General features: G+C 40.3%; 1 protein-coding gene across 12 annotated transcripts in view; it reads left to right on the forward strand.

Annotated features, from left to right (window-relative positions):
* Nucleotides 1–17,476, forward strand: part of ATG4C (autophagy related 4C cysteine peptidase) — a 91,659-nt gene that overhangs the window by 47,250 nt on the left and 26,933 nt on the right. For 3 of the 12 annotated variants that reach the window (XR_010589618.1, XR_006174714.2, XR_010589619.1), the window contains 3 exons: nt 16,027–16,079; nt 16,382–16,517; nt 17,272–17,391. The exons of 2 other annotated variants lie outside the window; for them this stretch is intronic. Coding sequence is in view for 2 of the 10 variants with exons in the window: in XM_065553962.1 (XP_065410034.1) it covers nt 12,907–12,930 (24 nt within the window). In the remaining 8 variants the exon portion in view is untranslated. Of the gene's footprint in view, nt 1–12,906; nt 12,946–16,026; nt 16,080–16,381 lie in introns of those variants that run through there. 7 more of the 12 variants (XR_010589621.1, XR_010589620.1, XR_010589623.1 and 4 more) reach the window with 6 other exon arrangements.

The following is a 17,476-nucleotide window of genomic DNA, read 5'->3' on the forward strand; positions in this document are numbered from 1 at the left end:
GGACTTTTTTGTACTTTCTAGTGAAATTCCCTCTCTGTTGTACTCACTTCTCTGTGAGGTAGAGGAGTATTCTTAGAAGAAGAAACCAAAGCACAGAGAAGTTCTGTGAGTTGCTCAGAGCTGGGATTAGAACTTGTGAGTTCTTGACTTTTTAATCATGTAGATGGTTGGAGCACACCTCTCTCTGCCCTCTTCCCTAGATGCTGCGATGGGAGCACCATCGCTGGTCATCTCTGCAGCAAGTTCATCCCAGTCCAGCCTGCAGCTATGGCGCAAGATCAGACCCTTAGGAACCTGCACGTCCTTCATCTTTCCCTGCAATTGGCCTAGGCCTACTGAAAAACTCTATTGAAATGCATGGACTGTCCATCATGTCCAATCAATGGGAAGATGCAAGGGGCAGTCTTAGGCACTACTCTTCACTGGGACAACCAATAGACTTGTTCCCCTGAACTGTGGCCCCCCCTTTGTAATGGGACTTGGGGTGATAATTGCAACTGTCTGGGCTGGAGAGGGGGAGACCCCAACTTCCTTTTTTGGGGTCTCCCCATGACCTTCTTCCCTGGACAATCATTCCCCTGTATTTAGGAGGGTCCATTTCTAGGGAAAGAGCACTCACACCCCCGCTAACCTAGCAGAGGGCGCATGTGTGTGTGGACACTGCTGATGCCATCCCAGAAGAGCCATGATGGGGTATTGGAGTGAAAGAACACACACCTCCTTCTCCTCCCCCACCTTCCCAAACAGCATCCTTTCCTGGGAAGCTCTGATATTATGATGTGACTCCAGGAGCAGGGACCCTAGTCATGGGCCTAGAAAGCCTATGTAGTAATCCAGCCATAGAGGTAAAATTGTGTGTGTTTTGGGATGGGGCTTCTGCAAAATGCTGCTAGGTAGGTTGAGCCTACTAGGATTTGTGAATGAAAGGAAAAAAACAGTGAGACAATTGTAATTATTTCAGGTTTGTTTATCAAATAATTTTTAGTTGAACTGATCCTATACAGAAACACATGTTTTACTAAGATTCCACTGAGGTAAAAAAAGCACTGGTAATGAATCCAGATTCCTTGTCCTCTTTGTGTGAATTACAAACCAGTCTAGTCCCAGACTGAACAATATTCTAGCTCTCCTTGTCACACTCTAGGAAATTCACTGATCAACTCATCTGAAAAAAAAAAAAAAAAAGCTGTGGTAGTGACAAATCTGCAAAAATGGAAACTCCTCTTTAAAAAAGATTAGCGTAATTTCTCTCTTTTTAGGAAGATAGATGATTTTACCTGGCTGTGAACGTTGAGGAATCCAGTCTAGAGCCAAAAGAAAAAGATTCTGCCCCGAAGTTGCTAAAATTTTGTGCCTCTGCCTAATGCTTGAATATATGATCCATGTATTCCCTGAATGTAGGAAAACATTGGCCCTGCCTATGATGGTTACTGAGAGTCCAGCATAAAGACTGAGTATGAATGAGACCACCCTTGATTTCCTTGTTTCTTGGCACTTTTGCATCCAGTTCAGTTGTCCTCTAAGTGATAAGGCCTTTACTGAAGAATGTAGATCCTGGTGGGAATATACTTGGTCAGGGGGATTATAGCAAAGATACCAATGTGATTTCAAGTCTTTTCCTGCCCTAGAGGCATTCACAAAATCACCAACAGGCAACCTCCCCCTACCCACTCAAATGAGATACAGCAGTTTATCATGTCAAACCTCACTGCTGAGCGCAGTGCCTAGGGCCTCTGGCTGTCAGAGGCAGGATTTCATCTTGGGGTCCCTAAGGCCAAATAGAAATGTTCATTTATGTTTCTTATTGCCTGGCCAAACCTGTGTGTGCTTAAAAAAGTTTAAAAAGCTGACCCATGTATTAATGGGGCTCAGAAAAATACCCAACAAGTGAAAATGTTAAATACATTTTTTTAAACAAAAATGCATTTTACTCTCTCCTTACTTCTTTTGCATTAGTTGCCTATATGATATGGTTCCTTCTGTGGTACTAGTTCTTGAAATGAATCTCTCTTATTGAAACCTTGGAAGCAATCCAATTTGAGATAAATATTAAAATATTGTTGGACAATCTGGTTCATAGACAGAACTACATAGAGGTGTGTGTGTCTATAATGAAGTATGTGTGTGTATAAATATATATTTTATACACTATCTGTATACAAATGTTGTGGGTGTACATATATATATTCAAGTTATATCCATTTAAGTATTTGTATGTGTATATAATATATATATGTGTGTGTGTGTGTGTTCAAAATGTGTGCATAGATGCACATATACTTGAGTTGTATATGTGTTTATATATTTATAGACTTGGAAGGATTAAATTTTTATTTGGTAAATGTTGGAAAACATCAATTTCACCGTACACCCACAAACCAACAGAAAAAATTTCATATCAATATAATAATAGTAATTTACAGATAGGCAAAGTAAGAAAAATGCTGCTTGACAACTTATTAGAGTTTGATTTAAGGATATTAACTTTGTGGACATCACATGTCAAAATATACAATTTGTGTTATACAGCTTTAACTTTTTGAATTTCAGCATCTAATGTTATGAAATAATTGTCACCTCTCCATTGTGTGACACCTCCCCATAATTCCCCGCAACTTTGAAAATTTAGATTGATAAAAATAGGGAAAAAAAGCTTAAAACCCATAATTCTGTGCAACTGTGAAAATTTAAATAGATAAAAATAGAAAAAACACTTAAAAATAAATATTGATATTATCCGTCAAAATTATAAAAACATAAAAATTAAATTCTGCCAAGCCTATATATTTGTGTGTATCTATATTATTATATACATTATATCTCTATGTACAAAGTGTGTATATACGCATATATATTTGAGTTATATTTGTGTGTGTGTCATATAGAGTATGTCTGTAAAATATTTACTATAGTGTGTGTGCATATGTGTATTCATGGTGTATGTAAATTTGTGTAAGGTTTTTGTGCAACCATAATTTAATCCTCTGTTCAAAATTTATTTCAGCTCACAACATGAGCTCTTTGAAACAATGTTAATTGTTTCAGAACCAAAATCATTGATGATAACTCTTTTAGGAATTGTCATGTTGTCTATAAATATTTAGCAACTGGATTGCATTTGCCAGTGTAACCCTGTATTACAGATGAAAAGGTAGCATCTGCTGAAATTAAAAGTGGCCACATTTTCACTGTAGCTTAATTAAATGCCAAAATTTATCTACATTAACAACAAAGTGGTGAAATTTATTGATCAATTCACATGATATAAGTTGACAAATGGCCTGAGCAATTTCCATAATTTTCTACACGTGTTAAAATTTGTAATGAAAAAAGAATACTATATTAACATTAAATGTAAAATGAAAGGGATATTTTGTAATGGGAGCTAACGCCTGGGGCAGTGTACTTTGTTTTCCATGCCTTGTCCAGGCATAGGCTGCTTGAGCTGTGTACAGATGGGTCTCTGACAGTCCTACAGCTGTTCTCCTAATTGTCCATTAAGTGTTCTATTGATTCTCTGATTCAAAGTACATGTCTTTCAGCTCAAGCTATCCTGTGAAGTGGCAGGCACATTCCTTGTAGAATGACAGAGCTGCTTGAAACCTAAAAATGTGGGCTGCCAGTTTCAATTGAGGATCCTGCTTTCAAAGGAAAAGGCTTGGTTAAAAGAGCTTTGTAATAGCTGGTTAGGTTTTAGTTTCTAAACTTTTAGCATCAATCAGTTAAAGCAGCAGCAACATGAAGAGTTTTAATTCCTTGTTAAACATGTACAGATTGCACCTGGCTGATAAAGGGCTGTGAGTATATCAATGCTTGCTAACAAGTGATTAGGCTTGTTTAGCTGTGTGCAGATTTTTTTTCCAGACCCCCTGACATGCGCAAAGATGTTCTCTTCTCATTTGACTTGCAAGTTCACTTTTTGCATTTTTTTTAAAGCGAGATCATCAGCAATTCCAGATTATGCCAGTCAGAATCCTGTTTAAAATCATCTTCCTTTAATCTGAAAAGTGAAAGATAAGATGCATATCTGTTCCAAGGACCATAAATCTTCAAAGAAACAAATAGCCATAGATAAAACTGTAAAAGTTATTTAGTTCTCCACTGAAAGAGGTTTATTAATCTAAAATTTCCAGTCCATTGTGTCATGATTTGGTTATCACACTGTATCTCATTTCTTGCAATTGTATGAGCCTTGTATCTCAAGCAAAGAGATGATAGCCCCATAGCTTAAACTTTATCAATTGAATTCAGATATATCTCCATCTCTAAGCAGATAAATAAATAAATAAATTGCAACATAAAAAATACCTTCCTAAACACAGAGATTTGGATTGTGCAATGTACAGATTTTTATCTAGAATTTTTTTTTTACCCATATTTGTATATATTGATTTGGTAATTAAATAAGTTTAAATTTCCACTTACTTTTAAAAAAAAACAGAAATTTAAATTATAATTCTCAATATAGAATAAGCAAACAACAAGGAAATGCTTATGAACTCCATTATAACTTACTACTTAGAAACCATCTGTTAGTTGTGCAAAAAGTGAGCTTTTTCTCTATAACTGAAATTACAAAACGGCCCTGTATATTTTTCTAAATATATATATAATTTAAATGAGACATGAAACTGTTTCAGATAAAACTTATAATAAGGAAAGTTGTTTCTGTTCAAGAAGATTTTTATCCTTTATAGTTAAAGAAAAACCACTCTCCAGTGAATGTTTAAGATATGCTTATTCTTTAATCATCCCCCTTATATTATTCCCCATTTTAGTTTTGCATTATACCTAGCAAAATTCACAATCATGGAAGATAACACATTACTTCGACCCATCAATCAAATTATTCAGAGCCTTTTAATTTAAACCAGAATCTTGCTCCTTGAATTATATTACATAGTTATTTTTTTTCTTACCTTGGCCCAGTTGTCTTTGGGATGTCAAATTTACAAGCAACAATGTGTGGTTCTAAGAAGCAAATGAACTAGCCAAAAATGCAAATGAAATTTCTGCCTATGATTCACAGGCGAAAAAAGATGCATTTGAAATTTTATAACCAGAGTCTCTCCCTATCCCATAAAAAGGAATATGTGTCAAATTAAAGAAGTCATCTAGGAGGTTGTAGAATATGTAGTAAGGCACATATTCTCAATTTAGGGATGTAAATTTCTATCTCCATGCATGGGGCTGATACACCAAATTCCCTGTGCATCAAGAGGACAATAAACTACTTCGTTGTTTTCACCGTCAAACAGATTGAATAAAAAAAGTCTCCTTAATGTAATAATAAACTATATATTGATACCTGCAAAACATTTTGTGAATCTACTTAGATTCCAGCACTTTCAATTACGCTGTTAGCCAGTTTTTTAAAAAGATTTTTAGAAGCTTTCAACTGTAGACTTTTGTCTTGTTGAATGAACTTCAGCTACACTAAATTTTAAGTAAATTTGTGATGACTGAGCAATATACATTGGCTGAGCTAGAATCCAATAACCCACAGGACAAATTAATTTTCAACAAAAAGGGCAGAAACCTCAAGTGCCATGAGTATATGGAATCTCAGTCTATCTCTCTGGAGCCATTTTTGCAAATCACTACAGCTATTCATAATCTAAATCAGTCTCCTTTAGCAGCAGAAAGATCTTTTTTCATGACAAAACAGAAGATGACATTCATTAGTGCCTAACTTGCATAAGCTACCTTAAATTTATTGGTGCTCTTAGACTTATCGGGATAAGAATTCCTTTGTCTACAGCTATTGGAAAATTCCGGATGTACTACTTAAAAATATAAATTGTCACTTTTATCAGAACTTTTGGCAGTTTACTTTATTTTAGAAGTAAAACTGGTGGTTAAGGTTTTAAGACTTCCAATGGGCGTTGTTTCAATCATGGTTAATATGCACCCAGGATAGCAATACCAGTGTAAGCGAGCGGCTGTACAAAAATCCACACTTCTTAGAGAATTGCTGCTGCTTAGAGCGAGAGGTGTAAACGCTGCACTATATGGTGTATAAATACAATTTAGGGCATTACAAATGAACCCTAAAATTTATGGATGGATTCATGGCCGAGGGCCAAATCCTCAGATGGTGTAGATCAGTGTATCCCCACTGACTTGTAGTGGTATTATCCAGAGAAATGGTGTATCACAGTGCTTCTATTTTGGACCGCTCCCTATGGTGGAGATCTTCTAGTGCACTCCTATTCCCTTTCCAATATCCCACATCCTGCAAAAGCTATAGAGCTTGGTTGTGTGAAAATGTATTATTAGGACAGTGTTAAGGAGTCAAAGTGTAAATAAATGTGCTTCAGGTGCCTGGTGGTTTCTGTCCTCCCAGTTTATACTCTTCATTCCCTCTCCTGGGTGTAGGACTCTACATTTATTAGTATTGAATCTCCTCTTGTTCCATGCAGTCCCCGCTCTTCTCAACTTTCCAAATCTCTTTGCAGTCTGTGTCTGTCCTCTCGGATATTTGCAATGCCTCGTTTTGGTGCCATCCACAAATTTGAGCACTGGTGGGTTGGGCTACAACTAGCAGAAAGTATATCTGTTTAAAGAAGGACAGGAACTTCCCCATTGTATCACAAGTCCAAGGGTTTGCAGACCAGTAGATGTCCATGGACCACAATTTGAGAACAACTTCTCTATCAGAGCCTTTCAGAATGAAAAATATATTGAGATCTGTTGGGATGCATATTTCTGATGTAGAGTCAGGGGAGCAATTTCTGCCTGCAGTTTGGCTTACCCATCTCCCATTGTCAATGGCAGCTGCCTGTGCATATTGGAGTGTGTGCAACATTGGACAATGATGTTTGTTGTCTTAGTGATATTTAAAAGCTGACAATGTGACTGATGCATAAAAGACATGAAATACATCCACCAGTGGATTCGGGGACTAAAACCACTTTAATGGATATGGGAGAATTATCCTTAAAGACTAGTTCATAAAACATGGACAGCAAGGGCAGAATACTTAGATTAAGTGCATTAGGGCAGGGACCATTTTATTGTTATGAATACAATGGGTCCATGGCATCTAGGTACTACCACCATGCAAATAAATAATAATAATAATATATTTCCTGCTTATACACTGTTAGTTTTAGGACATGCTCTTTAGTATTGTCTCTCTTGTGAACCCTACCCTCTTTAAATGTTCTGTTAGTACCTAGAGGCAAGAGTAAATTCTTTAGGCCATCTTCAGAAAATCATGATAACTTGTCCATCAGGATTCAGTGGTAGCCGTGTTAGTCTTTGTCCATCAGGGATCATCTTTGCATCTTCCTAAAGACTAAAAAGGAGGCTCAAATTTTAAAGAGAGGGAATTGAACCCTCAACAAATTTACCGAAGGATGCAGCGGATTGAGGACTTGAAGTCTTTAAATCAAGATGACAGGTTTCAGAGTAGCAGCCGTGTTAGTCTGTATCCGCAAAAAGAACAGGAGTACTTGTGGCACCTTAGAGACTAACAAATTTATTAGAGCATAAGCTTTCGTGGGCTACAGCCCACTTCTTCGGATGCATATAGAATGGACTATTCTATATGCATCCAAAGAAGTGGGCTGTAGCCCACGAAAGCTTATGCTCTAATAAATTTGTTAGTCTCTAAGGTGCCACAAGTACTCCTGTTCTTTTAAAATCAAGACTATCTGTCTTTTTAAAAGATATGCTATAGCTGAAGTTATGGGCTTGATGCAGAAATTATTGGGCGAGGTTCTTTGGTCGGTATTATGCATGAGTATAGACCAAATGATCGGGCTGTAAAATCTTTTAATCTATTCTATCTTCATGCCCCACCATATGCTCCTCTATCTCTAGGCTTTAGCCAAAGTGGACATGGATATTTATATTAAAATTCTAAAAATAAAATAGTGAACTGGCTTGTGTCTGGGGGCACCGCTCCTCTCTTCTGGATGGAACTGGCACTGCTTGTAGGCCTAGACCAGGGGTGGGCAAACTTTTTGGCATGAGGGTCACATCTGGGAATAGAAATTGTATGGCGGGCCATGAATGCTCACAAAATTGGAGTGGGAGTGTGGGAGGGGGTGAGGGCTTTGGTTGGGGGTGTGGGCTCTGGGGTGGGGCCAGAAATTAGGAGTTCAGGGTACGGGAGGTGGCTCCGGGTTGGGGCGGAGGAGTGGGAGGTGTGGGGGGGTGAGGGCTCTGGCTGGAGGTGCGGGCTCTGGGGTGGGGCTGGGGATGAGGAGTTTGGGGTTTGGAGCGGGCTCTGGGCTGGGACCGAGGGATTTGGAGGGCAGGAGGGGAATCAGGGCTGGGGCAGGGGGTTGGGGTGTGGAAAGGAGTGCAGGCTCCAGCTAGGAGTGTGGGCTCTGGGGTGGGGCTGGGGATGAGGAGTTTGGGGTTTGGAGGGGGCTCTGGGCTGGGACCGAGGGATTCGGAGGGCAGGAGGGGAATCAGTGTTGGGGCAGGGGGTTGGGGTGTGGGGAGGGGCTCAGGGGTGCAGGCTCCAGGTAGTGCTTACATCAAGCAGCTCCCGGAAGCAGCAGCCGTGTCCCCCCTCTGGCTCCTACACAGAACCGCGGTCAGGCAGCTCTGCGCGCTGCCCCGTCCGCAGGTGCTGCCCCTGCAGCTCCCACTGGCTGCTGTTCCCGGCTAATGGGAGCTGCAGGGGCGGTGCTTGGGGTGGGGGCAGCATGCAGAGTGGAGCCCCCTGGTTGCCTCTACCTGTAGGAGCCGGAGCGGGGCCATGCTGCTGCTTCCGGGAGCCACGTGGAGCCGCCCCCAACCCTGCTCTGGGCTGGAGCGGGGCAAGCCCCAGACCCCGCCCCCCAGCAGGAGCTTGAGGGCTAGATTTAAATGGCTGGCGGGCCGGATACGGCCCGTGAGCCGTAGTTTGCTCACCCCTGACTTGGACGGCTAACAGATGATAGCAGTTCTTCTTTAGCCTCAGTGGTAGGAGCCTGGTTTTGGAATCTGAATATATGGATTCTGTAACTACTGCCACCATGAAGTGTTGAGTAGCCATTGTGCAATAGCTACCGAGTCCTTGGAGGCCACAGATTTGTTATTCTGGGTTTTATTTCTAGTTATCAGATGAATTCTTCTGAAAATGTCCTGGCAAGGGAGCTACAGGAATTGCTTCCCATCCTAGTACAACAAATATAACTTTCCTCTAGGAAATAGTTCTCCTGGAGTTCAAATGACTGCTCTGACTCCTGTTTCTACTATGGAACTGTGATACTTTGGCTGGCTGGGCCTGGGAGCATCACACAGTTACATCTTTTTAGTTCTGGGAGGGGAGGTGCAGCACCTACTGTGTAATCTAGAAGAGTCCTTTTCCTCTCTCGTCTGCCACCCCCCTGCCCAAAAGAGGACTGTTCTAGTGGAACAAATTTGAAAAAGGCTTCTCCTTTTTCATCCTTTATTGAAATCATAACCCTTTGTTTCTGACCTACTGGTTTGTTACCAGGGAAATTCATAGGGCTATTGCAGATTCATCATTTTGACTCCTCTGTTCTCTCTATATATCTAAGTAAATGGGTCTAAAATTTAATTACAACATAGCAGTGACATGAGAACTCACTTTCTGATCTCAAATCCACATGATTTATAAAAGCGGGGTAAGAATGAAACATCCTCATCTTCGTACAGATTTTCAAAGTTACAGTAGGTGCACGCTCCTGCACATCTATGTTTGCATGCAAATACCATGGCTGCAGATCAAACCTTTTCCCCCGCAGACATGGTTGGGTTTTCACACTTACCTGATCTTGTCTATACCCAAAAACCTAATGTGCCCATGTATGCTAGGTATTTATTTCCCTAAATTAGACATGCAATTGTATGTGAATGCCTAACTTTGAAAATCTGGCTTTTTATGGACTTTACTGGCCTCCCTGGCATGCAGCCATATTGATGTGAATCCACTTTTTGGAACCATCCATCACAGCATATCCAAGACCTATATGTGTATTTTACTATGCCCTGATGCCCATTTTTTTAATACTAGAATACAATATGAGTTAAATAACTCCAACATGATGGACTAATCAGCATTGTCCTTGCCGTGTTCCACAAAGGTATGGGAGGCACTCCACTTTCTATCAAGCGTTTCTCTGACACATAGAATCTCTTCTTAACCACATTGCAAAACATTCCCTTTTCTCTATTGGTTTTCTGCCTTTTGCAAGGTCATTAATCTTCTAGTGATGATCAAATCTCATAAGTGTCAGAGGTTCAGATTAGCTAGTTAAGCACAAAAGTTTGGATGTTTAACCCAAATCTGAGAAGAACTATCTGAGCATTGTAGGTCTGTAGAACCCAAGATTTTCAGTACAAACACACCTTCTGCCACAGTCTTCCATCTTGTGTAGTTCTGGTTCCAGATGTAACCAGGAAGTTCAGATATAGGGGTGAAGATCAGATGCAGGGGCGAAGAACAGGATATGCTTGGAGGCAGGTATAGTGGAATTCTTCTGAAGTTTACTGTTTCAGATTTGGACAAAAGCTCAGGTTAGTTTTTATTGTATTGTTTATCTCTACTAGAAAAACCAGGAGTTCTTGTTTTATCATCTGTGTTCTAATCCTGGCTTTGCCGCAGCCTCAGTGGATGACCTTGGGCAAGTTTTTCCACTCTATAAAATGGCAATAGTAATATTTACTTCCCTTACAGAGATGTTGTGAGGCTTATGGCTTGTCTAAATAAATATTTAATTCATCACAAACTGGGGTTTTATACCCTCTACTAGCCTGCCGCAGACTAATTGTCCAGGTGGACTCTGTTGACTCTCATTAACAGTTTGTTAATGTGCTTTGATCTAGTCCCATTTCAAAGAGGACTAGATCAAAGTGCATTAATGAACTGTTAATGTGCTTCAGCAGGGTCCACATGGACAGTTGGTTGGTGGCAGGCTAGTGCAGGGTTGAGTCATACCACAGCTAGCCGTGAACTAATTGTGCATGATGACAAACCCTTAATATGTAAAATGCTCTGAGATCTTCAAAAGTGCTACAGTATTACTTATAGAAAAGAAAAGCATCCTAGCACAAAAGATTGTGGAGAAAAGGGATTCTAAAAATAGCCTCCCCTTTAGAAAGGTACAGTATGAAAAGTGTGCAGGGAGCATACTTAATGCACTATACCTGTTCCTAAAGCCATGAGCATTCCAGGTAGAACAGCCATTTAAGCCCTGTGTAAGTTCCCAATAGTCTCGCTTGTATTTAACAGCACAACAAAATGACTCTTACCTGACCTGATGGATTTTCTCCAGGAAAGCAGCGAGCACAGCAGCAATTGGGGAGGAATCTCCCTCCGCTGGTGGGGAGGGCTAGGGCCTTGTGGGGAAATCCTGTTGGAAAGAGCCTTTTCCTTTCTCCTGGATCTCTTTAATGTGTACGTCTCAGCTCTTTATGAAAGTGGATGATTTAGGAAGTATAAATGGATACACTCTGGTGCATCATCACAGCTCAGCTACGCTTCATGGTTCTCTCGCCCTAAGAACGTGGGCTACACGCTTGATCAGCCAAGAGAAGCTGCTGCATCTCCACTGATATATAGTTCAAAAGGTGCGGTGCATAGCCACTGTAACAAGAAAAGGATCAGTTCGTGGCCCCAGGATATTAACATGTTCCTCAAACCACCCTTCCAGGAAAAAGAACAGGAGTACTTGTGGCACCTTAGAGACTAACAAATTTATTAGAGCATAAGCTTTCGTGGACTACAGCCCACTTCTTCGGATGCATATAGAGTGGAATAAATATTGAGGAGATATATATACACACATACACAGAAGTGGGCTGTAGTCCATGAAAGCTTATGCTCTAATAAATTTGTTAGTCTCTAAGGTGCCACAAGTACTCCTGTTCTTTTTGCGGATACAGACTAACACGGCTGCTACTCTGAAACCTTCCAGGAAAGTTATGACACTAGAGTACTATGCAGGGGTTCTCAGGACAAATTTCTTGGTGGCCTCAGAGTGCGGCCACCAACTCTTGCTGGTGGCCTCTCTCACACTTTCCCCTAAAATACTTAATTAGCTTTAGGAAAAACAAATAATTATGCACATATACATGTCCAAATCATTGTAATTTATTTAGTGCTAGCTAGTAAGTCTATTGTAAAAAGTGATATTGTCAAACATAAAAGTATCACTTTTCACAGAAGACTTACTCAGCCCCGGCAAGCCTGGGGACAAATTAAACCCTGGACAGGGGGGTCGGGGTAGGCAGTAGGGGCCAGGAGCAATGGAGTTGTGGGGGCCAGGAGATCCAGTATAGGGCCAGAGACTGAAGCCCCGTGGCCCGTGGGATGAGGATGGAGCCTGAAGCCGTGTGGCCGGAGCCTGGGGTTAGAGCCTGAAGCCCTGCGGCGGAGATTGTCACCCCACCACCCCAGGGGTGAAGCTAAAGTCTGAGCCACACCACCTCTGGGAAGGTGGGGAACTCACCCGTTACCTGCTCCTCCAGTCTTGTGCCCCAGCTATCTCCAGAGAGGGGCCGGGACCAACTCCTGCCTGCAGCCCCAGCAGACAACACCAAGAGCAACAGGGAGGGGCCGCTGCTTTGCCCCCTTTCCCTCGGTCACAGCCCAGGAGGCTGCAAGAAAAGCCACTGGTGTCCGCATTTGAGAAATGCTGAGTTAGAGCAGATCAAACCACATCATAATCTTTGCTAATGATTGTTAGTTTTCAAATTGCAACATATTATGTCTCACATCAATTTCTCCTTTGATTTGAAGCTGATTGAGAGCAGAACAAAATGGCTCAATTATAAAGTTACCATACCTGGATCTCTCTAAAAATGAGCCCAACTTAATTTTAGCTCTGCATAATACTAAGGAAATCTCTGCTGTAATTTGGCAATCTTTTTAGGATGGTCCTGAGGGTGTAGCATAAAATAAAAAGGCAATTCACTCACATCAGACTTTTTGGTTTGCAGTTTAAGTTGATATATTTGAAATGAAGGCAAGGATTTGTTTAAACCTCTTCTGGAGTGAGACACCCATTTCCAGCGGCTGTGATATCTCAGCACGAAGCAGGGCGCGGGGAGAAGAGTAAGTGTAAGTAGGCTGACATGCTCCATACAGAGATTGTTCAGATTCACCTGGGAAAGGTAAAAACTCTTGAAAATGGAAGTAAATAACTACATTAAAATGGTTTATCCTACCTCCCTAACCCCCCCCCCAAAAACATAATGATCTGAAAACTAATTAGTACCACTCCCAGCCCCACCGTGCTCCGACATCCCCACGTTGACTTGTAGAGATGGGGATGGTAGCCTGCAAACCCCATTGAATCCATGGAGCCATGGGTCAAAGAGAGGCCAGTCCTTGCTAGCACACCTCTGGAGATAGCCAGCCTCCTACCTCCTTGGTCAGAAGGATCCCACAAGAGCCATGATTCCATTAGTTATTCTCCCTGCAGCTAGGCACTATTCCCTGTGCCCCAGTGGTATAGAAGGCTCTTCGGGGAGATGCTGCTGCTAGCAGCAGCAATGCCTAGACAGATTTCTGAAGGTGCTGTTTCCAGTTCATTTCATATGTGGAAGTAGGAAGCCTGTAAGTGATGGAGGGTAAGCATTGCAATGAATGCCTGAGAAGCCTGGCTTTCTGCTCCCACACGTACACCACACCATATAGCTGTTATAGTCCTCAGACAACCACTCTCGCCCCATCCTGCACTCGCTCCTCTCGCTCTCTTTTTCCCAGACAGTTCAGGAAAGTGGATGGCTCAGAGCATTAGCAATGGGATACAGATCCTTTCACGTCTAGATCACTAGTTTAAATTCAGTCATGGGGCCAACTTCTCCCTTTGCAGAATGCAAGCAACTCCCATTGATTTTCAATGAGAGTTCCACTGACTTCAAAGAGAATGAATTACATAATGAAATGGGAGACCAGAGACCAAGGTTGGTAGTGACCCACATTTGTTACCATGTGAGGCGTATTTGGTGGTCATACCCACTTTCCAGCAGACAAACCTCCACCAATGTCAGGACTAGTCGGCCCACTCATTGTCAGTATCTGCCATTGATTGTCTGGCTCTGAAGACTGGGTTATCCTGTCAGCCCTTGAGGTGATCCCATCAGGTCAAGGGTGAGGAAGCTTGTTTTATGGATCTCACATAGGAATAAGCTTAGGATAGCACTGCAAGATGACAGGCTCCACCCAGCAGTAGTTGCTATAGGAATGCATGAAAGAGATTTCGTTCTCCATGCCTACCAATGGGTCACTTTTCACAGAAAGCACATTGTCTTAAGATTGTCATGGTTTTAGGGATTGCCTCATTTGAACTGGTTGCTCTATGCTGTCCTAATGGCCCAGTGATGGCACCAGACTGTGAAACTGGCTCTTGGCCACTCTGATTGTGTTTGTTGTCTGAAGCAGCGTTTCTGATCCCCTGCTCTCTGTGTACTGTTATGAGACTAGCCCATCGAAACTGTCAATATAGTTTATTCCACGGCACACTTATTCCCTCATTTGCTCCAATGCATTTGAAAATCCTTAAGTATCAAGAGACATGGAATTAAAAAATAACAACCACCAAGTAAAAACAAAGCCATAACAACCAGGGGGCCAAATTCAACCCAGATGCAATTTTGTCAGAATAGCACCAGGGATAGAATTTAACTCACAGCATGTCTGAATCTTGTCAGTTGAAATAAAAGTGCAGCCATTGTAATAACAAATTCTGACTGTGTCACTTTCTCTAGATAAATGTAGAGGAAAATTTAAGGCATCAAGGGAAGGAGCTTAAAATCAGGTGATGCCCACATAATACACGCTGGAGAGGGAATCCTGGCAAGAATTTGATTGTGTGTATCTGTGTGTGTATTATCTATAGGTATAGGTATGTATATTAGAAATTCACAAGTCTAAGTCAAAACATCTAGAATGTTTCACTGGATGCAAAAAAATTCCTTGCAGCAAGATCAGTTTTTGCAATAAACTAAATAATCCCAACCGTTTAAGTAGGTGACCATAGTTAACATTCACATTTCCTTACACTTTGCAAGTGGTGAATGAGAGGTCTGATTAAACATGATACAAAAAGAGCTTGCAAGTAGCACTGTTTACTAACATTTCAATTTCTATGCCTCATTTATTAGACTTGGAATAAAAAGGTTAGAGGGGTGTTTGGGATTGTCTTTAACCTTGATGATATTTCCACTGAAGCAGCATAATGGCTCTTAATTGCTTAAGTGAAGAGAACATGTTGACATGTCCTTCTTTGTGCTTAAAGCTCTGTGCCTAAACCATTATGCTAATTCAAGCATTATATACACCAAAGTATTTATGGGACTGACACAAGTGATGTTGCAGGTAAAGGGCTGTGAAATGGTCTGTAAACAGAGAGAATTGATTCCAGGCCCAAAGCAATGCTGTTAAAGTCACAGACATTGAACAGCCAGCCCTACAATTTCTATCCAGATTGTCAAACTGGGTCAGACAGTGTCAGCAGGGCTGCCATTATAGATCAGATGGGTGGTTTAATAATATGTAAACCAACCACATAAATGGAAATTAACGTGGAAGCATTGAGTACCTGATTCTGGCTTTTTTTTTTTTTTTTTTTTTTTGCACAGCCGTTTTGATTACAGAATTCTGAGTTGCAACATTTGCTAAAACATTTAGGTGTAAAAAAGTAAATCAGCATTACAGATTGTAATTGTATTTCCCTAAGTCAAGAGAGCAGCACTGCAGCCTGAAGAGATCACCGAAGAATATGTGTATCATTTAAATCTTTGTGCAATAATATAAAATAAAAAAATCCATAGATTTGACCCACTAGTCCTTCAGTATATTTAGTTGTATACATTATCTGCCTTTTCATACTAGGGAGTGAGGTTAATATGTAAAAGAGCACTGTTACTTTTAAAATAAAACAGTTTTCAAATATCATCTTACATGGTTTACTAATAACCACAGACTCTCAAAACTGAAAGAATTTTAAAAGTCTAATTTGCTTCTCATCTTTTATGCCATTTATTTACTTTTTGTATTTCACTCACATAAATCAATTAAATTAGAAACTTTTTTTCTACTTATTTGCACTCTAGGTTCTGATGTACTAGCCCAATTCTTTTCTGTTTCGCTTTAAACTGATACAGAGGTATGTTTAAATCTCTCACTCACATCTAATGTATTTTCATTCAAATATTTTAATATATTTTTAATGTCATGAAAACATTTAAATTCATACTCAAATTCATGTGTAAATTGTAAGTTCAGACAAAAATCTTGTATTCATAGATGTTTGTAAGGAACTAGCATACTTTGGACATGATTAAAATAATACTAAATAATAATTTAAAAAAGATTTTGTAATACCTCTTTCCTTTTTAGAAAAATCTAAATGTTGAACCTAAACTCGTGCGTGTCCTTTGAAATGTCATGTGTTTTGATCTGATTTAGAAGTGATTCAGCAAGAGGGATATTTTTGATTAAATGGACCTTGTTGCACAGGAAAAATCTGGACAAGTTGCTGCCTGTTTCTTCAACCTCCTCCTTCACAACAAGATGCTGTTTCTCCAGCAAAGTACACTGCAAGGTACACACCAAGGACATACCTCTTTCCCCCTCTGTGGAAAAGTTCTGTTTCAGTGCTGTTTCCTTGTTCACAGATTTCTGCATTGTTGAGAATGTTATTCTGTAAAAACTGCACCAGACCAAACGACTCAAAGACAGATTTTGGCATCATGCATCCCAGCTTAACATGTCTGCCAACGGGGTTATAATGTTCTGACTGTTTCTTGGACCACTGGCAAATATTTATATGGCACTATAATATATCAGATCTATATGGTGATTGTAAAGAGGTGTCAATATTTTCATATTAAGCCACGATGTAAATATTTTTAATGGTTTCTAGGGTAGAATAGCAGAAATAGCCTAACCCCGGGTTGAGTCCCCAGCGCACTTTGGAGTTCCCTTAGACAAAACCCATTCACATGGGAAGGGGTTAATTTTACCCTTGCAATATTTTGAAAAGTAAAATAAATAGGCAGAGGATTTATTCTAGTATAATAATTGAAGAGGACTGATGGTCTTGGGAATACAAATGTGAACTAAGAGATACTGGAAGGTTCTATATCTATATTTGGGGGCTACATAATAATATATTTGCATATTACACAGTACATGATTTTTTGCATGTTTAATGCTTGAAACAAATATTTCTTAACTGATCAAATATGTTGTGCTTGCTCTTTATTAGCTACAGGTTGCAGGACATCTTTGACGTAAGATTTTTAGTGCCATGATGAAATTGAGGCAAAAATGTCACAAATACAATCTTTCCATAGGTGATAGTTCACTTCCTGTCCCACCCCAAAGCGGTAAATGGAGAGGTCTACAAAAATGGAGAAATAAAACAACAAAATTGAACCAGACACTTTAAAAACTTCATACAGTGATTGGTTGAGGTCAGTTTTAATGAGACTAATTTGCTTATATGATTTAGTATTTAACTTTACATGATGTCCACCATAGTAAGATGCAATACCAACC

Source organism: Chrysemys picta, chromosome 8, assembly GCF_011386835.1.
Source record: "Chrysemys picta bellii isolate R12L10 chromosome 8, ASM1138683v2, whole genome shotgun sequence".
NCBI classification, from domain to species: domain Eukaryota; kingdom Metazoa; phylum Chordata; order Testudines; family Emydidae; genus Chrysemys; species Chrysemys picta.